The 22,886-nt window shown below is 36.8% G+C and overlaps 2 protein-coding genes across 7 annotated transcripts in view; one reads left to right on the top strand and one right to left on the bottom strand.

Moving 5' to 3' along the window:
* The window catches only part of ELP4 (elongator acetyltransferase complex subunit 4), a 194,590-nt gene extending 181,728 nt beyond the window's left edge, over positions 1-12,862 (bottom strand). For all 3 annotated transcript variants that reach the window (XM_037126657.2, XM_053672937.1, XM_053672936.1), the window contains exons 1-2: positions 12,620-12,862; positions 4,750-4,785 (exon numbers count right to left, since the gene is read on the bottom strand). In XM_037126657.2, the coding sequence (XP_036982552.2) occupies positions 4,750-4,785; positions 12,620-12,842 (259 nt within the window). In that variant the 5' untranslated portion in view covers positions 12,843-12,862. The remainder of the gene's footprint in view (positions 1-4,749; positions 4,786-12,619) is intronic.
* Positions 12,863-12,975: 113 nt separating this feature from the next.
* Positions 12,976-22,886, top strand: part of IMMP1L (inner mitochondrial membrane peptidase subunit 1) — a 55,002-nt gene continuing 45,091 nt past the window's right edge. For 2 of the 4 annotated variants that reach the window (XM_053672938.1, XM_053672940.1), the window contains exon 1: positions 12,976-13,037. The gene's annotated coding sequence lies outside the window, so the exon portion shown is untranslated. Of the gene's footprint in view, positions 13,096-22,886 lie in introns of all 4 variants that reach the window. The other 2 variants (XM_053672939.1, XM_037126658.2) reach the window with 2 other exon arrangements.

The following is a 22,886-nucleotide window of genomic DNA, read 5'->3' as shown; positions in this document are numbered from 1 at the left end:
TATATAATTGGGGAGGCAGGGATGGGGAAAAGCAGTGGAAGTCAACTTACATAATTAGCTCTCTGGTGTAGGCAGAGAGATGCCCACAGCCTTACTCTGATGTGGTCTAGTCAAACCTGCTGCTTGCAGCGTATGGAGCTGTGGTGGTTTCCATGCAGGTGATACGTGTGGTTTTCGTGGGTAGCGCTCTGTTTCATTCTGGTCCCATCTGCGACTAAAACACCATTCGAAGGGGCAGAATCTGGGGTTTTGAGGGGCTGACCTATTCATATTCAATTTCTTCTCTGGAAATGTTAGTTATCACTATCATTTCAGATGTTTACACCATTTTTTTTGAGCAGGCCTCCTTTCCCCTTTCTACATCAGACTTGGGAAACACAACACGTACTACTCACTAATAGGCTTGTGGGTTCAGAAGTTCAGTAAGCAATCAGCTGGGGAACCAAAATGCCAGTCTCTGTGCTTTGCAAGCATCCTCAACATCTATGACCGATGTTCCTGGCATTGTACCCTCTTACCTGCCTGAGTGAGGGGTCACTTTTTACTACGAATGCTGCGATCCTGCTCTTTCCAATCCTTGTTGTACTGCCTGGTAAGGCAGTGATGGTGGTGGAATTATGGGGAAGCAGCTGTGCTAGTTCATTGGGCCTGCAAGAGGTACCTAACTCCAATTGTGGGAAAGGGGGGATTTAAACCTTTGTCTTCTTTTCCTCACTTTGGGCTAGTCCTCAATCCTCAGGAACTCAATATCCTACTAAAAATAGTAAGTAACTAATCTTATTAACCAGGAACTATGTTAAACAGTGCAATGTACTTCTCCTGCACTACCTCATTTAATCCTCATAATAACCTTAGAAGATCAATGTTATTAATCTCTATCTTATAGAAGTAAAGAAACTAAGGCACGGAGGATGTTAGCAGCTTGTTTAAGGTGACACAGCTAGGAAACAGCAGCAGCATGATCTCAGTTGGGGCATCTGAGTCCGGAGGTTAAGGACCTTAACCTCTTTCATGGATTTGTTTTCCCTTTATCTATCTCTTAAATAATAATGTACCCAGGCTTTAGATTTTTGACTTGCTTTCCCTTTGACTCTAGTTGTTCTTAGACTCTTTTGGAGTCCCAGACCACTCTAAGAATCTGATGCAAGTTATATATGCCACTTGAAAAATACACACAGCCATACACAAATTTGCATGTGATGTCAGGGAATTAAGAGATCCACTAAAGATGGCCTGAAGGGTGTCATAAACCTGAGCATTCTAATACATGCATATAACTTCATCCAAAAATATGTTTACAAAGATATTAGTTAAATAATGTGAGACATCCCAAGCATTTTTCTCTAGCCTAAATTTATTATCCAAATATTCAACTGTCTACTAGGTAGAACTACTTGGAACATAAAGTTACTTATTATTGAGGTAAAGTTACTTATTATTGAGGTAAAGTTACTTTACCTCAATATCTGTTCATTCTCCTCCTTTCCTGACATACCCAATGGTATTAACTCCAAACTTTCTGAGCCCCAAAATCTGGGGATCATTCTACCTCCTGGGTCTCTGTCTCCCACACATTTATGTAGCAGAGAAGTAGAAATCAATGTTGAAATCAATCAAAAGTGTAGGGCAATGGCATTTCATATCAGAGTAGTGTAAGTATAGCGAAAAAATTAAAGTATAATATATATATAATGAAATGCAGAAATAGAAAGTTAGGCAGTGTAGTTAACCCATCAAAATACGGTAGTATATTTGTGATTAAAGTTTTAGAAGTGTAGTAGCAAACATCATTTTATGTTTAGATTAGGACAATGGGTACTTCCACCAGATCAAGTTTGTACTTTATTCCTACAGTATACCCCTCATAATATGTCTTTACGCTCAAAATACTCCATGACTGCCTCTATCTTACTACGATAAATAGTTTTCAACCCTGGCTGGTGTGGCTCAGTGGATTGAGTGCTGGCCTGAGAATCAAAGGGTCACCAGTTTGATTCCCAGTCAGGTCGCATTCCTGGGTTGTGGGCCGAGTCCCCAGTAGGGGACTACACATTGATGTTTCTCTCTATCTCTTTCTTCCTCTCTTCCCCTCTCCAAAAATAAATAAATAAAATCTTTTAAAAAATAGTTTCTGATTTGCGGCTAAGATGGACGCGTAGGTGGTAACACTGTGCCTCCTTGCACAACCAAATTTCAGGACAACAAAGATTTAGAAACAAAAACGCAACCAGAACAGACAAAAAATTGAACTGTATGAAAGTCCAACAATGAACCATTCATCCAGACTGGTAAGAGGGGTGGAGTCAATGGCCAGTGGAGAGGAGTTGTGGCAGGAAAAAGCGGTGGTTGGTGGACCCGGGTGCGGGGAGGAAAAGAGCAGACCCAGTGAGGGCACAAGGCAGTTGGCTGACCGCAAACATACATTCCTGCATAGATGAATCAGGTGAAAATGGGCGGTGAGACAGATCTTGCAACCCAGGGCCCCAGCATCAGGAAATAAAGCCTAAAAGCACTGACTGAAAACACCTGTGGGGGTTGAGGTGCTGGGAGAGACTCCCAGCCTCACAGGAGAGTTTGTACATCCCAGGATGTACACAAGCCCACCCACCCGGGAACCAGCACCAGAAGGGCCTGATTTGCTTGTGGGAAGTGGCAGAGGAGACTGAAATCTGGGAGAGAGTGAAGTAAGCACCATTGTTCCCTCTCTGACCCTTCCCCCACATACAGCATCACAACCCAGTGACTGGGTTGCCCCACCCTGGTGAACAATTAAGGCTCCGCCCCTCACCCCTCATTAGTAACAGGTGCGACCAGACCAAAAAATTATGGCTCAAATGGAAGAACAAATTAAAGCTCCAAAGCCAATACTTTTAAGTGGCCAAGAGATAGCCAACTTATCAGATGCACAGTTCAAAACACTGGTGATCAGGCTGCTCACAGAACTGGCTGATTTTGGTCACAAATTAGATTTAAAAATGAAGGCTACACTAAGTGAAATGAATCAAAATGCACAAGAAACCAATAGTGATGGAAAGAAAACGGGGACTCAAATCAAGGGAGTGGACCAGAAGGAAGAAAGAAACAACCAAACAGAAAAGAAGGAAGAAACAAGAATTCAAAAAACTGAGAAGAGGCTTAGGAACCTCCAGGACATCTTTAAACGTTCCAACATCCAAACTATAGGGGTACCAGAAGGGAAAGAGGAACAGCCGCAAGTGGAAAACTTATTGAAATAAATAATAAAGGAGAACTTCCCCAATCTGGCAAAGGAAATAGACTTCTAGGAAGTCCAAGAATCTCAGAGTCCCAAAGAAAGTGGACCCAAGAAGAAACACACGAAGGCACATCATAATTACATTAGCTAAAATTAAAAGGAAGGAGACAATCCTAGAAGCAGCAAGAGATAAGGGGACAGTCATCTACAAAGGAGCTCCCATCAGACTGTTAGCTGACTTCTCAAAAGAGACCTTACGGGCAAGAAGGGGATGGAAATAAGCATTCCAAGTCATGAAATCCAAAGACCTACAACCAAGATTGCTCTATCCAGCAAAGCTTTCATTTAGAATGGAAGGGCAGATAAAGTGCTTCTCAGATAGGATCAGATTCAAGGAGTTCAGCATCACCAAGCCCTTATTATATGAAATGTTAAAGGGACTTATCTAAGAAAAAGAAGATAAAAAATATGAACAGTGAAAGGACAGCAAACTCACAGTTATTAAGAGCCACACCTAAAACAGAAGCAAACTAATAGGACAGCTAGATCAGGAGCAGAACCGTAGAAATGAAGATCACATGGAGGGTTAGCAACAGGGGAGTGGGAGGAGGAGAAGGTACAGAGAATAAGTAGCATAGACAGTAGGTAGAAAACAGATGGGGGGAGGGCAAGAATAGTATGGGAAAGATAGAATCTAAAGAACTTGAGACATGTGGACATAAACTAAAAGAAGGGGAATGGTGGGAGAGGGGGTGGAGGGGAATGAAGGGGAGAAATAGGACAACTAATGGCATAATCCATAAAATATATTTTTAAAAATCTATGTTTAGAAATTTAGAGGATTTGAGGTAATAAAATAGTTATTTTTGAATATGTTAAGAGTGTCATGTCTAAAAATAAAAAAAGCGTGTCAAGTGAAGGAGTAGATAGATTAACTCTGCATTATATCAGAGCTCAAAACCAGGAACAAAAAATCTGTTCCAGGTAGATGAATTAAACATTAATTACGGAAAAGTGACTGGTAGCTAGATGGGAGCTTTGATTATGTAACTGCCAAGGTTTATTTCAATACCAAGATTCTCTACTCTAAACTAAAAAAATAAGACAAATAGAATTATGAATGTGTACTTAAATAAAAACCATTGTACCTTTGAAGGTGAACAAAAATGATGTATCAGTCTATTATTTTTCTTTCAACAAAAAAACAATGATGAAAATCTGACATATATATAAAATGGACTTATTAACAAATCAACTTCCCAAATATCAATCGGCATTAATTTTAGTCTTCTTTTAAAAAATGGAAGACAATACCCTGTGAATATTTTTTAATTGTAAGAGCTGCATTATAAGATATACTTGCCTAATTTATTTCAAGTTTAATTTAAATTAAAATAAGGCAATTCCTCTTTATTTTACCTTAATATCTCACAGAGTTATTTTCAGAATAGGAAAACCCTTCAAAATCATTATATACAACAAAATCATTATATACAAAAATGACCAGGAAGAGCAAGTATGTATGCTATACGAACCGATCAGAAGAACTGTTCCAACAGCCAAACCTCCTCCTGAAATAAAACAAAACCAAGAATAATTAATTAATTTGCATTTTCACATTACTTTTAGCATAAAAGTTAAGCCTTAAAAAGGACAGGTTTCCAATAACTTTAAAATTGCTGTTGAAAACAACATTTTAATTACCTTTGCAATACTTTGCTTAAGGTGCTATTATGAAATAATTATATATTGTATGTAATTACACTCCACACATTACAATTACTTTCATAATACACTGTACAAGCCTCCATTCTCCTGTGATAGGACCATGCAGCATTCAACATAACTGTGGTTAATCATTCTAATAATGTTATATTTAGCACTTAATAAATTAACTCAGTAGCCAAGACCAAAATGTGCACAGTAACTTAACTACTATAGAAGTATAACAAAGAAAATAAAGGTTATTATACTAGAAATTCCATATTTATTCTCAAATCTAATAAGCCTTGGAGAGAAAAACCTCTGATAATTAAAAGTGATTCTTTTTTCATTATGAATAATATACACAAAGTCTGGACATGTTCTATACTTAGAATTTAAAATAAACATTTTTTTGTCATTTTAAACAAAAGTCATAATCACAAAAATAAATTTTAAATAATACATGTTCTTTTAAATATCATGAACATGTAATTCAGTAATGATTCATCAAAAATCAATTTAAAATCAAGCTTTAGGAAACTAGAACTACACTAAAGACAACAATCTTCAACTATTTTGTTTAAAACATTTATATTGTTTGTAATTAATGTCACAAAGACAAGTTCCCTTTAAAGTAAAAATATGAAATGTACTTAAAGTATAATTTCAAAGAAACTACTCATTATTGGGGGGGCAGAGGCAGAAGAGGGAAGTGGGGGATAAGTAGTGATGGGAAACTTGACTTGGGGTGGTGAGCACACGATACCATGAACAGATGATGTATTATAGAACCGTACACCTGAAACCTATGTAATTTCATTCACCAATGTCACCCCAATCAACTCAATTCAAATAAAAACACGGGCTTTGGGGTAACCCACACCTAACTCATGTTCTAATCACTAGCTTCCTGTTTTGGCCAGTTAATATAGCTCTTGATGCTTCCGTGTTCTGATCTGCAAAATGGGCTTATCCTACTTCACACCTGGTAAGGAGTGTTAAGGGAGCTCATGCCTGAGAAGAGTCAGGAGTGTGTTAGGAATTCATCTGTTGCAGACCACACTGGTCCCCAGCCCTGAGGTACCCAGGTAAGGGACCTGTCACAGAGCCCACCAGCGCACCAAGCATTGTCTGCAGGCAGAACAGATGTGTCTCACCTGTACGTGTCTAAATAGTCTTCAAATGTACTCATACACAAATGTTGTTATAATAAATAGAATACAAACTGAAAGAAAATGAGATGACTCAACATTGTTGGACAATTGAAGACAAGGTCATTAGAATGTTTTGGGGTTTGGCAGGGGCGGAAGGCACACAATTATCAAAGAAACATTAGAAGGCTAATGAGAAATCTCCCCAAGCTTTTTCTTAAAAAAAGATTTTATTTATTTATTTTTATGGAGAGGGAAGGGGAAAGAGGGACAGAAACATCAATGTGTGGTTGCTTCTGTGCCCCTACTGGGGACCTGGCCCACAACCCCGGTGTGTGCCCTGACTGGGAATTGAACAGGTGACTCGCTGGTTCACAGGCTGGCACACAATCCACTGAGCCACACCAGCCAGGGCCCCCCAAAAGTTTTGTAGTGAAAAATATTTTATAGAAAAGCAGGATGAAAAGTTCCTTGGACAGAGTTTATTTTTTTGATTTGTAAGTAGCATAAATGTTTTGCTTTCAAAAGAAAATAAAATCTGGTAATGTACATGTCCCATAGAACACAATGTAACATTTAGCAACTTTAAAACTATAGGTAGAACATTCGTAATTGATATAAAGAGGAAAACAATAAAAAAGAAACCAGTACTTTAAAATATTATGTTTAATTGGATTTGTTATAGGACTAAATCTATAGCACTTTAATTTTATAATTAATAAGTTCCTTCATTATATCAGTTAAAGCCATACATAGGATAACTTCCAATGCTCTTCAAATTAAAAGTTTAATATAAACTGAAGTATATATGATACTAACAGCCATAAAAGATCAGAACAAAAAGGTCTCCTTAGGAAAAGATTAGGTTAAATGCATACCTATACAGTCTGTGCTGTATATAAACCACATGTAGACAGACCACCAACTTTTTAATCCACTTTGAACACTTCAAATTACACTTTCCAAGTCCTTCTTTCCCCACTTTCCTTGAAAGGCAGAGATAAACATTTAACTACCTAATCACTGTTTTGTGTATATTTAAGGAGATGAAATATAAACATAAACAAACACTACAATGTCTAGTTTTAAGTAGGTACTATGAAAAATAGTTGTCTTTTTTCCTTAACCTATTTCTCATAGGAAGGATGTAGAGTTATCTGAACTTTCCTGGGTCTACACTCATGTCTTCTCAAATTAGGGATTTATATAAACTCTTGAGGCTTCGTGTAAAGGAATACTTAGAGAATTAAAGACATTCTGTGAATGTCATTCATGGTGGGGTGATGAGAACAGACCCAGGAGTGGTTTCCCAGTCGAATGCAGCAATTCTAGTTTATGCAGCCCAGGGAGGTGCTCAGTAAATGCTACCCTTACCATTCTGGCAATTTTCTGATTAGAGCGAATCACTGAAAGCATATTGTTGCTTTATAAAAGATGATCGCCTTAACAGTAAATCAGGCTATGCTAAGGAAGTAATTTTCTGTAAGAATAGTACAATCACTGTTCCTGATAATTCGGAAACCACCACTCAAATTTTTAAAATCTCAAGTACATGAAAATTCTAATGTTTGGAAAGTTCATTACTCAAAACAAAAAAAATAAATGGGAGACAGTTCAGTGACTTTCATCAGGCAAATTAATATCCCATCAGGACTTCTCTTACAAAAGTGCCATTTCGGTTTTTTTCCTCCTCTATTATGTAAATCCACTAGACTCAAATTAAAAGTGGTTCTAGTAAAGGTTGGTCATGGGAATAAAATGACTCTACCTTATTAATTATTCTTAAATGAAGCTTTTATTCTATGCTTATGAAGTAAAATGATTAACACGTACATAGCAGCAAAGGACCTTTGGTCTTCCAAAATTGATTTTAGCATGACAAAACCACATTTCCCCCAAATACCTCTGTATAAAGTATTTCGATATACTCACTTGATATGCTTAAATTCTATGTATATTTTAAGCTAGAGTAAGTTTGAGTAAGTGTGTAGTCATGTCCCCACCAAAAATGTGTAAGTTTAACTAACTAAACACAACAGGATACTTTGACACAATATATTCAACCCAAACTGGCTTTTAATACATGTATCTTTAAAACCAGTAACCCATTAATCATTTTATCTAATGTTGCTTTTCAAAAGCAACAGTTTTCAGTTATAGTTCCCAATTAAAATAGAAATATTTTCCCCTATAGTCCACTAAAATATTTCCCAGGTAAATAACAAGGTAAAAAAGCAATCATGTTATTTTATGATAAAACATACAATGAACTAAAATGATCTTTTTCTTACCACTTCCTCTCCCCTTTAATCGTATCTTGCAGAAATTACCGAGACACTTTCTAAGTCATAAGGCAAATAAACACTTGGTTTTACTTCTAGACCTTGTTTAGAAATATATTTATTTCCAGCTTACTAAAAATACAGGTGGTAGAATATTATATCCAAATGTAAGATTACACAAGTTTGAAAGCTTGAAGATACTTTTTTGAGTTTGGTATTTTAAAATATTAATTTTATCAGGGTTTTACATTAAAAATGAGTGTTTTGTCTTTAAAGTGGAAAAAATCTAATGCTTTAAAAACATTCTAAGAAAATTTAAGATCTTGCAATTAAATACCAATATCTTCCTATTTTATGGCTTTTAAAATAGGAGGAAAAAGATTTTTTAATTTTGTGTAAAGTTAGAAAATTAGTATTTTATTTTATCCATATTATTTTAAAGAAAAATATTCAATCCCCACACTTCTTAAAACAAAACTCTAATGAAGCTATAAATTTGGGGTAAATAAGGTCAAGTTAATATATTAGAATATGAAGGCTGAGAAGTAACACCTTATTTACAACCAGGGCATCTCCTTTTTCAAAGTCAGAGAAAATAAAAGGGAAAAGAAAACAGGAAAGATAATGGTGAGTTATACAAAGTCCTTCCCAGTACTCTCTATAAAAGAATAAGTTCAAGTTTTGCTTAAAATCATAGAAAGCATTTTAGGGAACATGCAACATAAAAAGCAATTTCACACCCTTTCCTTCCTGAAGTACTGAATGTCATACCTCAAATTTCAGTTATTTCACTAATAAGTCTACTTTTTCTTTCTCTAGGAGTATAAACACCCCGACAATTCTAGATTATCACAATTATTGGCTGGCAAATATAGGAATTAAAACAGAAAATGTTATGAACAGTGACAATAGTTATGTAAATGAAATCACATGAAATAATTTTATGTAAAAATACAAAGGAACAAGCTACAGATTTTAGTTGCTAAAATATCATAACTAGGATTATTCTATAGTCTAAACTCAGTGTACTTCTCCCCCCTCTCTACAGTAAGATGCAGTAAAGGACATAAGCTCACCAGTATTTATTTTTTGACATCAGTGTTGAAAATGGCAGCTACCGTCAAGCTTCTTTGGAATACTTTTCCCGGATATCATTTACCCCAAATCCCTACCTGCCATTCACTTGACTGCCAAAATTTAGTAAATTTTAAACAGCAAAGAGGTTAATCCAGTCAAATCTGAAGTCATCTTTCCTTCCAGTTTCTTTCTGAAGAATGGGGCTGGGTGATAAATCCCCCAGATTAGACATCATGATCCCAAAATGGACTATACTTTATATGTTAGGAAAAGAAATTCTGCAAGAATATTTTACCCACTATAATCTTTCTTTAGAAATTCCTGGAAGAACAATGGATTATTTACATATCATATCATCAAACAATATAAATTTCCTGAAAGAGTGGGGTTCAGAAACTGGATTAAGAAATCTCAGAACCTGAAAAATTGAAAAGTAGTTCATTTGGGAAATATATATCAATATCTAACAAAATTAAGTTGCCAGAACAAAAATATTTAATATGATTAGATCATGTTTAAAAGATGTGGATATAGGGAATTCTCAAATTTATAAAACACTTTGTTTTTGCAGTAAGCAATGGGAATATGAGCTTATCATTAAATGACTAACATTCAATTAGCCTGTGTGATAGCTTTTAAGTATACTTTGCAGCTATGCTTAAAATTACAATGATGTCACAGTGGTAGTAATAAAATATCACTGCACTGAATGGCAGTGACAATACAGTATTTACTTGTTACACAGTAATCACTTAATGCATATTTTGGCAACAATCACAATGTCACAGTAGTTTCATCATCCTAATATTGTACTTGTTACATTTTCTCACAATATGGTCATATTAGGCTTGTCACAATCTGTGTCAAATAACATTTGAGTAACAATATAATGTTTTGCTTATAGCTATGTGTATACATATTAGCAACCAAATGTTTCACTTTCAAATACTGTTTTAATGATAAACAAATGTAAAGGGTTTGCTCCACAGGGCCATACAAAATAGAACATCAAAATACAAACATGTCACTAAGAAGTTAACGACTAAAATATTTCTGCAGATATTTATTACTCTAAGTGTAGTAACTCCCATTATGACTTCTACTTCTTTGCACTTTGAAAATTAACTATATATGTGTAAAAATATTTCAAAATATCCCAAAATAGATACTTACTTTAATCATCTTAATGAACACTGATTTTTAGCAAAAAGCTTGTCACAGTCAAATACTGGAGTTCCCATGCCCAAGCAAATCCGGAAATTTTTGAAATTACTGCTCGAGTTTATATCACTGTAGAAATACACGAGGAAGTTGCTTTGGGGTAACTTTTGGGTGGGTACTTTAAGGGACTACAGTTAAATCATTAGTCCCAGGTCCAGTAAGTGGTTAAAACCACTTGAAATAAGTTCTAAAAAATGTGAAAGAGCTGGAGCATTGGTAGACGACTACTTCTGGAGCCTGATTATTAGTCCAGGCTGTCACTGTGTTTGTGACTGTTCATGTCACTTAATCTCTGAGTCTGTTTTCAGAGTTCTATCCTACATATTTCATAATTTCTTGCCCAGTTTTTTCTCCTGCATGTTATTTTTCTTTCAATCAAGAACTTACTGAAAATCTTCTAACAACAACTGTGTACACACATTTCGTTATTCTAATGAGGAACTGAAGGTGTAACATGGGAAATGTGACCTTTTTGTTTGGAGAGTTTCAGGATCAAGTGAGTGAAATTACATATCCCCGTTGAATTTATACACACACGAGTATATATAAAATATATAACCACACATATGTAATCACCCATTTTATAAATAAATAAATAAATAAATAAATAAATAAATAAATAAATAAAATCACACCACTTGGGCATGATCCTGTATTTGAACTTAAAACTTGAAAACAGCTTCCAAGTTCACAAGAGAAAAATAAAGGGGAGATAAATATTTACTAACTAAATATTCTGAATCACTTTTATTTATAGTAACATGCAATATAGGAAGGCAACAGACCTGACACAATTAGGTAAAAATACATAAATTTACATAGAAATAACCAGGATCCAGTTAAGGACAAGAAATAACAGGCCAAGAGACCATATTCTTTCTCACAGGTTCCTTGTCTTGTCACTTTCCTTTGCATTAACCCTTGGGGTGGGGTGGGGACATAAGAATTACAGAGATAAAGTGTCAAGTGAAATACAAGAACAAGCAATGGCATTTCTAATATTTTATGAAAGTGCACAAGATTTAACTAACACACATCGTATACTACTAAAAAGTTATGAAATACAAATGGACCATTTTTAATGATGCAGCATTCAGATAGGAATTAACTAATTTACAATCTTTATTTACATGTAAGCTCTGTCCTCCCAATCCAATCCGGTCAATTATTTCAAATAGAACAGTCACAAAACAAGCACATTCATAACCGGCTTGTCATAAAAAATTTCTGGGATTATATAGGAAAGACTAGGAACTGAATGTCTCTTTCTCGTTAAAATGTGAACTTGGAACATATCGTTTGGAATGTAACTACTGGAAGCAAAGAATACAGAGAAAAAGAATCTATCAAAAGCGTATATACGTATTTAACGCAGATGCAGACATGGGGATGGCTGTCACTATCAATAACAGGCTGCAGCTACTTTGGATTCACATAAACCTTTAATATCCATTCTCCTAAAGCCAATACGGTTTGTTAAAAGATTCAGAACCGGTAGATAAGAATTCTTGCCTCGCAGTGAAAGACGGGAGGTTATTTTTTCCCCCCAGCATTTTATAACGAAACCCAGCTCTCACAATGATATAAACTTCTGCAGGGTTAACTCAAACCACCAACTACCTGGGGTTAGCGGGAGACCAGGTGGGGATTCTAGAGATGAAAGCCAAACTGTCTCCAAACATGAATAGTCCCCCTTGACCCAGGTAAAAGCACGCGGGATCTCTTCGTAGTCTAGAAAAAGGCTGGTGGGCAGGAACGGGGGGCGGGGAGCGCTGGAACAGGTTTAGTTAACAGCATTTACACATCTCCACGCAACAACTCCTCCCATCCATCTCTATCAGACCAGGCTGTGCTCTCCAGGTCCGAGGACTAAGGGGCCACAGAGAGACGGAAGGTCGGGGCAGCTCCCCCAGCAAGTCCCCTCCCCAAGTTTTCCCTCTGTTGAGCCCAGATCTCAGTTCTGAACCGACCTAAGAGCTGGTCCAGGGCTGGGAGCCCGGTTGATACCAGCAGCTGTCCGTTCCGCACCGACGGTCGTGTGCCTGCAATAGACACCAGTCGAGAGCCGCCGCTGTCGGTACCGCTGGCTCTAGGACCCTTCCTCTGGAAACTGGTGACGTTTTTGCTGGCTGCTGCCGCCGCCACAGACCCAGTACTCCCGGTGCCGGAGCCACTAGACCCCACTGCCGCCATCTTGGCGCTTCTCGCGGAGATCCAATAGAAACTCTGGGCTCTCCAGCAGCGGGCCAGTCACAGCCTGCCCCAAACTCCCGCCTCCTTGAGGCTCTTGTAGCCAATAGAACTGAAATCTCAGTCTTGAGTCTACCAATCGCAAGGCGTATTGCTGAAAAGTGCGACGTAAGGACGGTGGACGTCTGCAGGACCCAGGTGAGAAGACCCACCTGAGTCTGGGGTTAGTGTCTTTCGTGTTTCTTTGGGGCGGGAGGTGGGTACCATCATTCCTAGTTGCTCTCGTTTTCAGTGTCCTCATTCTTGACGAGTTAAAGGTACGGTTGGTGGAGCGACGTAACAAGCAGCTACCATTAGGGTTTTGCACCTAGACTCGTCGGTAAAGAGGAAAGATACAGTTCCCCTTCTTTTTTCCTTCTGATTGGAAATTCATTCTGTCTTCCCTATCAAGCCTGTAAAAAAATAGTTGTGTTATATTGAAGGAACGGGAATTCACCTTAATGAATTATTTGCTGAGCATCCGAGTTCAGTTTGTCAGTGCCAGGTGGATTGGATTTAGACCTTGGAGTGAAAACTCGAGCTTGGAGGCGATTTGGTTTACCTATGATTCAGAGAGCAAATGACAAAAGATGCTTCTCCGACAAGTCCCTGTGAGAAGCTTTCGTTAATTTTAATTAGTGTTTTTGTAAGTCTTGGAGTGTTTTTCCATAAGCGGTGTGAATGACAAGTGTTACTCTGACAACCTTCTTCACACATTTAATTGTCGTTTGCTGTTAAGGCACCGTCAAATAACAAAATACTCGAGTTTTTCTTTAAAAAAAAACCTGATAAGAATTAGATGTGTATGGACTTTTTTTTTTTCCTAGTGAACTCGGAATTGAGAGCTTTCTTATTGGAATAAGAATTTTATGTGCGGGGGACAATGTAATTTAGAGCTGCGTCTTCGGATTTAAAAATTTTCTGAAAACTGAGTATGTGTGTGTCTCTGTGTGTGGGGGAGTGATATTTAAAAGCATCCATGATTGACATGGTTAAACTAAAAAAAGACTCCCAAATCATGCCTGTTCTACAAAGTTCTGACTGGTTTTGACAGTGATGTATGACACTTTCAAAATACATCCAAACCTCATTGCAGTTCTTGCCTTTGAATTGTTTTAAATCTCAGTGACCCATTAAAACTCGGCAAATTCTATTTGATAAATTGAGATTAGTATTGCTAAATAGTGACTGGAGTTTTTCATTTGGGGAGATCTTTTTCTTTATTTTTTTGTTTGTTTTTTTAAAGAAAAATCGTAAGGAAAAAAACCCACGTTGCAATATGTCACCTGAAAAGGTTTAGATACTTTCACTTTGCCAATATAAATCTATAAACTACTTGTTGAGTGTGCATAGTGTCTTTCTAGACCTAATCTTGTCACTTTAGGCCTACTGAAGTAAAAATGTTCTCATTTGGGGGAGGTAAGATGAACATATTAGAAGACAGAACAGCACTTGAACACATCGAACAATATGTACTAATTTTATCCTGTAATAGTAGTAAGAAGAGCAAAAGAAAAAAGTTACAAAGCAGTTTAATATCTAATAATAACATCTTAGATATTTTTGTTGCTCTTAAATATTGATTTTTCTAAAAAGGTTTATTTTTAAGAGAGGAAAAGAGGGAGAGGAGAGGGAGAGAAACATCGGTGTGACAAATGTTATTCATCTGCCTTTCATTCTTGCCCCTAGTCAGGGACAGAACCTGTGACCAGGGAACTGGCAACTTTTTGCTTTGTGAAATGGCATCCAACCAAGTGAGCTAGTCAAGGCAAATATTGATTTCTTAAATAGGTTGTTTTTGCTTCTTATTACCTTGTCTCTTACTCTGTTTACTTTACCCTTTAGTTTTCTGAAGGCGATAGTATGATGCTTTGTTTGCCTTATTACTAGAACTGAAGAATTGTTTTTTAACCGTTTTTCAACTTCAGATAGAGTTTGGGAAGCATGACACATATGCACACCAAGGAATTCCTGAAATTAGACTATTCTTTGGTGTATTATAACATTATCATAAAATAAATGAATTTAATCTATCTTAAGTTTTTTTTTTTTACAAAAGATAAAATCTTTGCTTCCAAAGCAAATAATCCCAAGTATTTGAATTTACCAGTATGTAGAGTTGAATGTAAGACATTGGGATAAATGAAGTATTTGTAGAAGTGAAGAGTTAAAAGGGTATATGTTTAGGTGTGGTGTTAGTGATTAATAACAATTAATTAATTAAACCCCAGGGGATGTGCTAAGCACTAAGGTTACAGGAGAAAGAACACTTAGTCTATGTCCTCCTTGAGTGCACAGTTGAGGGAGATACATGGGTAAATAGAATAATAAAGCATGCTGTAAGTACTCTAGAGGACAGATGTAGATACCTAGTTTGGACTAAGAGGAGCATTGGAAAGTTTCCCCTGAGCAGGAAGCTTAACCTGAGTGTCAAAGGACGTTTAGGTGATGTAAGCATTATAGAGAATGTATGGAGGCCATTACAGAGAATGGAAAAACTACTCCTTCAGTAAATCGGCTGCCATTGCTTCTGTGCAAGTAGTTCTCATGATTTATACACAGTGCTAAGAGAAGAGGAGACTGAGGAAGGTTTAACTGATTTTTCTTAAGGTTGTGAATTTTTTCCCTTTTAGGGACAATAGGAAATGGGAAATCAATGAAAAGTTTTAAGTAATGACAATTATATTTGATTGTTATGTTTTGACTAAACATATGGTGGAAGGAAATAGATCATCTGAAAGTGTAAATGGATAACGAGAATGGAATGAATTAAGAGACTACTATAAGGGGTTGCTGTGGCTGGTGTGGCTCAGTTGGTTGGAGCATTGTCTAGTACACAGGTGGCAAACACGAGGCCCGCGGCCCAAATCCAGCCCTGCCCCTTGTTTCTACCTGGTGGCAACGCCGAGCTCCTTTCCCCTAGTTAAGGAGTAGTTACATTTATACAGTCCTAAAATTACACTCAGCCCTTTGAAGGCAAGTATGAGGCTGATGTGCCCCCCCCTCCCCCCAGTAAAAATGAATTTGACACTCCTGGTCTGGTAACTGAAGGGTTGCAGGTTCAGTTCCCAGTCCGGGCACATACCTAGGTTGTGGATTCATTCCTGGTGTGGATGTGCGCAATTCCTGTTCTGGGTGCATACAAGATGCAAAGAACGGATGTTTCTCTCACATCAATGTTTCTCTTTCTAAAAGCAATGGAAAAAATATGATTATAAGGTCTAGAATTGATATGATCAAGGGAGGTTGGCAGGAGGAATCAAACATGATTAACAGGCGTCCGCTTTGAACAGCTTTGTGGGTGCCAGAGGATAAAGAACTAAGGAGGAATGGCAGAATTTTGTGGTTATGTTCATTATTTTAGGGAATGGGAGATCATAAAATGAGTTGTTTTTTTAAAATATGTTTAATTGGCCCTGGCTGGCATAGTTCAGTGGATTGAGTGCGGGCCTGTGAACCACACGATCGCGGTTTGATTCCCAGTCAGGGCACATGCCTGGGTTGCAGGCCAGTTCCCTGCAGGGGGCTAATAAGAGGTAACCACACACTGATGTTTCTCTCCCTCTCTCCTTCCCTTCCCCTCTAAAGATTAAAAAAAAAATGTGTTTAATCGGAAGAACCTTGGAGTATCCGAGGGAATACCCAGCACACAGTGGGCTATGTGAAAAGAAGGGTCTCTAGATGAAACAGATTTGAAATTAATTAGTACATGGTGGAAGTTTACCCCAGGGAATGGATAAACTCACTAAGGAAATGTATACTTTAGAATGAGAAGAAAAAAAGAACTAGCAATAAGTTTTGGGGAACATAAACATTTAAAAGCTGGACAGAAGAACAGAAGATAAAATAAGCATGGGAAAGTGGTTATTTGATTTAGTAATAATGGGTTTATTTTTGCTTTGTGAAGGGCAGATTTGATAAGTAGTAAACTGAAAAGCCATATAATTGTATTTAGAATCGAATGGCCATTACAGTTGAATATTCCATAAAAGTGGACCATTTTACATTGTAGAAAACTACTGTGAGGTGGGGTGGAGGTGGCTAGAGGGGGACGACAACAGTTCAAGGGTGGAGTTTGGTTGTTTGAGAGAGACCGAAAATAAAAGTACTGGAAACCAACTCTAGACAATTGGTAAAAGGGCCTGAATGAAGTAGAAGGAATCCAACCTGGAGAACAGGAGAGAGATTAGTATTTGAAAGGAGGGATAATTCAATGGCTAGAGGATATAAAAGACAGTAAGGCTCTTGCTTTCTGCCATTAAATCTTGGAGTCCTTAAGACCATTTTCTCTTTTTTCCATATTTTTATCTTCATCTACTCCCACAACCTTGGTTATAATTTATATGTCAGTGTCTAACATTTACAATCCATATTGCTTCTCTGACCTCCAGAATCAGAAATTCAGATACTTTACCTGTCACTTAAAAGTCTTAGTGGAACCTCAAACTCACAGTGCCTCAGACTGACCTTTCTCTAGTGTTTTGTATCATTAAGTGATAGGACAGTTTGTAGAAATTTGTTTCCTAAGCTGTGGAGCTTCATTCACTACACTCAGTTTCTCTCGAAAGCTGCATTTTACCATATCCTGTCCATTACCAGGACCTGTGGAGTTTACCTCTTAATAGTCCTCTCATCCATTCCTGTGCATTTAGCCCTCGTCTTTGGTCGTCTTGCAGTACATTATCCATTCAAGAGCCACCCTGATCTTTTCAAAAGAGGAGTATGATCATATAATATAGAAACAGAACTTCGTTTTCAAAAAATATTTATTTATTTATTTTTTAGACAGAGGGGAAGGGAGACAAAGAGGGAGAGAAACGTCAATGTGTGGTTGCCCTCCACATGCCTTCCACTGGGGACGCAGCCCACAACCCAGGCATGTGCCCTGACTGGGACTCGAACAGGCAACCCTTTTGCTTTGCAGTCCAGTGCTCAATCTACTGAGCCACACCAGCCAGGGCCAGAAACATAATTTCTTAAGGACCTGCATATAGTTCCCTCTACTTACTTCTGTATGCAATGTGTAAATTCCCTTACTCTACACTCTGGCATTCATTTATTCTACTGTACTCACCATGTTCCATTCTTCCAAAAGGCCACTAGTTAACTTCTGTATGATATTCAAATCTCATTTCAGCCTACACATTTCAATAAAGCCATCTCACCATCCTGTCAAAATGAAATTAGCTCCATTATACCAACAATGAACAAGTGGAAATGATATACTTAGGCATAAATCTAAAAAAAAATACAAGACGTATATGAGGAAAAGTACAAAACTCTGATGAACAAAATCAAAGAAGAACAAAATAAATGGAGACATTCCATTTTCATGGATAGGAGACTTAATGTTGTCACGATGCCAGTTCCCCCCAACACGATCTGTAGATTCAGTGCAATTCTAATAAAAATCCCAGCAAGTTACTTTGTAGATATTTATAAGCTGATCCTCAGGTTATATGGAGAGGCAAAAGACCAAGAATAGCCAACACAATATTGAAAGAGAATAACAATGTTGAAAGACTAATGCTACCAAACTAAGACTTACTACAAAGCTATTGTAATCAAAACAGTGTGCTATCGGCAAAAGAATAGACATATTGGTGGAACAGAGTAGGGAGCAGAGAAATAGACTCAACTATAGTCAACTTACGCAAAGGCAACACAATGGTCTAGATAACCTTTTTAACAATTTGTGCTGGAACACCTAGACATTATAACACACGCAAAAAAGAAAAAGAATCTAGACACAGTCCTTACTACACCTTTCACAAAAAGTAACTCAAAGTGGAACACATACCTAAATGTAAAATGCGAAACTATAAAAGACCTGGAAGATCATATAAGAGGAAACCTAGAGAACCTTGGGTATGGTGATGCTTTGTGTGATGCTTTTCTTAGATACAACACTGAAGACGTGATCCACAGAAGAAATAATCAATAAGCTGGACTTCACAAAAAAAAAAAAAGAAAAGAAAAACTGTGAAAGACAATGTCAAGAGAATGAGAAGAAATGCTACAGACTGGGAGAAAATATTTGCAAAACATACATTTAATAAAGTACTGTTATCCAAAATATACAAAGAACTCTTAATAGCAAGAAAACAGCCTGATTTGAAAATAGGCCTTAACAGACACGTGACCGAAGAAGATACAGATGGCAAGTAAGCATATGAAAAGGTGCTCCACACCATATGCCATCAGGGAAATGCAAATTGAAACAACATCGAGATACAAGTGCACACCTATTATAATGGCCAAGATCCAGAACACTGACAATACCAAATACTGGCTAGGATGTGGAGTCACAGGAACTCACATGCATTGTTGACAGGAATGCAAAATGGTACAGGCATTCTGGAAGAGAGTTTGGAGAACTAAATATACTCTTCCATATGATCCAGCAGTTGTACTCCTTGGTATTTACCCAAAGGAGTTGAAAACATATCCACATAAAAACCTGCCCATGGATGGTTATAGCAGCTTTATTCATAACTGCCCAAACTTAACAGCAGCCAAGATATCCTTCAGTGGGTGAATGGATAAACCAAGTGTGGTACATCCAGACAATGGACTTTTTTCAGTGCTAAAAACAAATGAGCTATCAAACCATCAAAAGGCATGGAGGAGATGTAAATGCAAATTACTAAGTATAAAGAGCCAATCTGTAAAATCTACATACTGATTCCAACTATACGATATTCTGGAAAAGGCAAAACTATAATGACAATAAAAAGGATCATTGGTTACCAGAGGTGGTTGGGGGGATAGATGAATAGACAAAGCGCAGATTTTTAGGGCAGTAAAAATATTCTGTATGGCATAATGATGGATATATGTAATTATACTTTGGTCCCAATCCATAGAATGTATAGCACTAAAAGGGAACCAACCCTATAGTAAACTGTGGATTTTATGTGATTTTGTTGTTTCAGGTTAGGTTCATTCTTGGTACTGGGGAAAAAAAAGGTATTAGGTTCGCCAAAAATTCGTTTGGTTTTTCTATAAAACGACTCTAGTAGTACTTAGGTGTCTTTAACATCATTCAAAACAATTTTGTTAGATTGTATTGTCATATCAGTGTACATTTAAAATGTAATCTAAAATTGGTGAATTTTTGTGTAGCCATTTCAATATTGAAGATGGAAGAAAATATGCAACATTTTCAGCATATTATGCTTTATTATTTCAAGAAAGGTAAAAATAGTAAAGGACACATGGACAAAACCAACGGGGAGGGTGGAAGCAAGGAGGGAGGTAGGTTTGGCAGGATTCGGGGGCTGTGGTGGGGAGAAAATGCAGAGAACCGTAATTGAACAACAATAAAGTAATAAAAATCAATTAAGGGGAAAAAAAAGAAAGGTAAAAATGTAACTGAAACACCAAAAAAAAAAAAAAAAAAGATTTGTGCAGTACATGGAGAAGGTGCCAAGACTGATCAAATGTGTCAAAAGTGGATTGCGAAGTTTTGTGCTGGAGGTTTCTCTATGGATGTTGCTCCGTGGTTGGGTAGACCAGTTGAAGTTGATAGTCTTCAGGTACAATAGAAAGACTGCAATGACCTATTTAAGGCTCACCAGGAAACAGTGGTCACAGTAGGCAATGTACCCCATGGCAGAAATGAATACCTCTATGGCTGGTCTATCAGTGGCTCTTCTGAGACCTGGGGTTCATATTCCTACTGTGTCAGTGTGGGTAAGGCATGTAACAGATACTGTGGAGGCTTACTAGAGGGTCTCATGGTGTTCTGGGAGCTCAGAACTAAATCGAAACCATGTATTACCCACTCTACTACTTCTCCCTTACTTTGAACTATAATCTCTTGATAAGCAATTTTTTATTATTTTCAAATTTGATGGCATGAATTGTATTCTGTATGTTGAATTCTTCTAGATTATATTCCATATCTCTGATGATTATTTAGATTCTCATTTTTAGATTTTCTTTCAATTTTATGTCTTTTTGAATAGCTTTGAAATATTTAAAAAGTATTGTAGTGGTATTTTCATAGAATGGTGTCTTAGATTTTATACATTTCCTTTTCTAATGTTAATAATTTCTGTTTTTTTCTGAATTTAATCTTTCTTCCTGCTTCTCTTAGGTATTATTTTGTTTATTTTCCACTATAGCACTTTTTAAAAAGCAATAATTAAAATACAGTTCCAAATCATTCCTGTCCAGTAGAACTTTCTGTGTTAATGGAAATATTCTATATTTACACCATCCAGTACAATAGCCATTAAGTACACATGGCTATTGGGAACTTGTAATGGGGTTGACATAATTGGGGAATATTTAAACTGAAGTTTAAATGTTATTTTAATTATTTAAATGTCAACACTACATTGGGCTGGTTGCTACTGTATTGGACAATATAGTTCTATGTCAAGGTTTGGCAAACTTTTTCTGTAGAAGACTATAAACCGTAGATATTTAAGGCTTTGCAGATCATATAGTCCCTGTTGCAGCTATTTCACTCTGCTGTTGTAGCACAAACGCAGCCATGAGCAACCTGTGAACGAATGAGCGTAGCTGGGTTCCAGGAAAACCTGGTTTGCTGGAGTGGAATTGGCTGGATTTGGCTGGATTTGGCTTATGGGCCCTCGTTCAACAACCTATGAAAAGATGTGGCTGGGGATATATATTTTTCTTCTTTTTTTTCTGTATTCCCTTTTTTATTTTCTCCTGTGTATGTTTGTGTGTATTTTTGGGAGGTGAGAGAGAGGAGTCTCTTTTCTTGCAACTTTTTAAGAGAGATTATTATTCTCCTTAGGTTGTTATTCTGTTCAGTTTTTGTTCCAGTTTTTATATTTTTTGTATATGAAGGTATGTGGTGGTAAGACAGGTATTCTATCTTAAAATTTCCTTAAATTCTACTTTGTTATTTAATTCTGCTCTTTCATACCCCTTGTTTTATTGGTGCAATATCTTATTTACTGTCTCGGAAGATGTTAAATAGAATTTTTTTTCTTTTTATTCTCTTCCTACTTACCTCTGATTTCTCCAGAGTTACTTGTTCTGTTTTCTATAATGGGCTTTCTTTCTCATTTTTGATCCTTATCTTAATTATATCTGCAAAGACCCTATATCCTGATAAGGTCACATTCTTAGGTTCTAAGTGGATGTGAACTTGGGGGAATGGTGGGGAGGGACACCACTCAACACACTACAGTCTCTTTTTAGGTAAGTACATTATAAGTGTGTTATCTAACCTGTTTATAGTATAAAAATCTCAAAGTTTGTGCACATTTTGTTACGAAATTGCTTCACAATAATCTGTTCAAGTTAATAATATTCATGTTGAAGAGTACTGAATAAGGAAACCACTTTTTTTTCAGACTTTATAATATGTTAGGAGTGGAGGTTATTTAATGTGTCCTTGGTTTTTTACTGAGGATATTATACACAAGTGCATGAGCAAATGAAAAAATAGCACTAAAATTTCATTGACTTTAAAATAGTTTTTACTCAATATTCACACCAATGTAGTAAGGTCCTAAATCACCTGTTTATTAGAACAGTGTTCATCTCAAATTGACTGGAATGAGTTTGTGGGGTTAGATTTCCTTGAGATTTTTTGGGTGTTTTAAGATTAACTTAGAATATTTAATGAGTTCTTCAAATAGGTAAATAACTCAGAAGAAATATTTTTGCAAGGAGCAACAATGTAAGTATATGTAGCTGAGTCTCAATCATATGAGATTGTGTAAGGTCAAGCATGGTACCTATACATGGGTGAAAGAATATATTTAAGCAGATGCATTACAGAAAAAAAGTCTCACTTTTAAGGGTCCTAAAATAAAAAGGAAAAAGATGGTAGGGTCATAAACAGAGGAGATTGAATGAAGCAACAATTGGGGTTGAAACATTAAAGAGAGGGAAGTTAGATTGGCTGACATGAGTATCAGAAAAGTACAGTGCACAATAGCAAAGATATGAAACAGGATAAGAGGAAGACTTTAAGGAGAGAAAATGATAGGAATAATACCATAAAGAGCTTAATGATAA

Source organism: Artibeus jamaicensis, unplaced genomic scaffold, assembly GCF_021234435.1.
Source record: "Artibeus jamaicensis isolate MK-2021 breed Jamaican fruit bat unplaced genomic scaffold, CSHL_Jam_final contig_797, whole genome shotgun sequence".
Lineage (NCBI taxonomy): Eukaryota > Metazoa > Chordata > Mammalia > Chiroptera > Phyllostomidae > Artibeus > Artibeus jamaicensis.
This window is presented reverse-complemented; position numbering and strand designations above follow the sequence as displayed.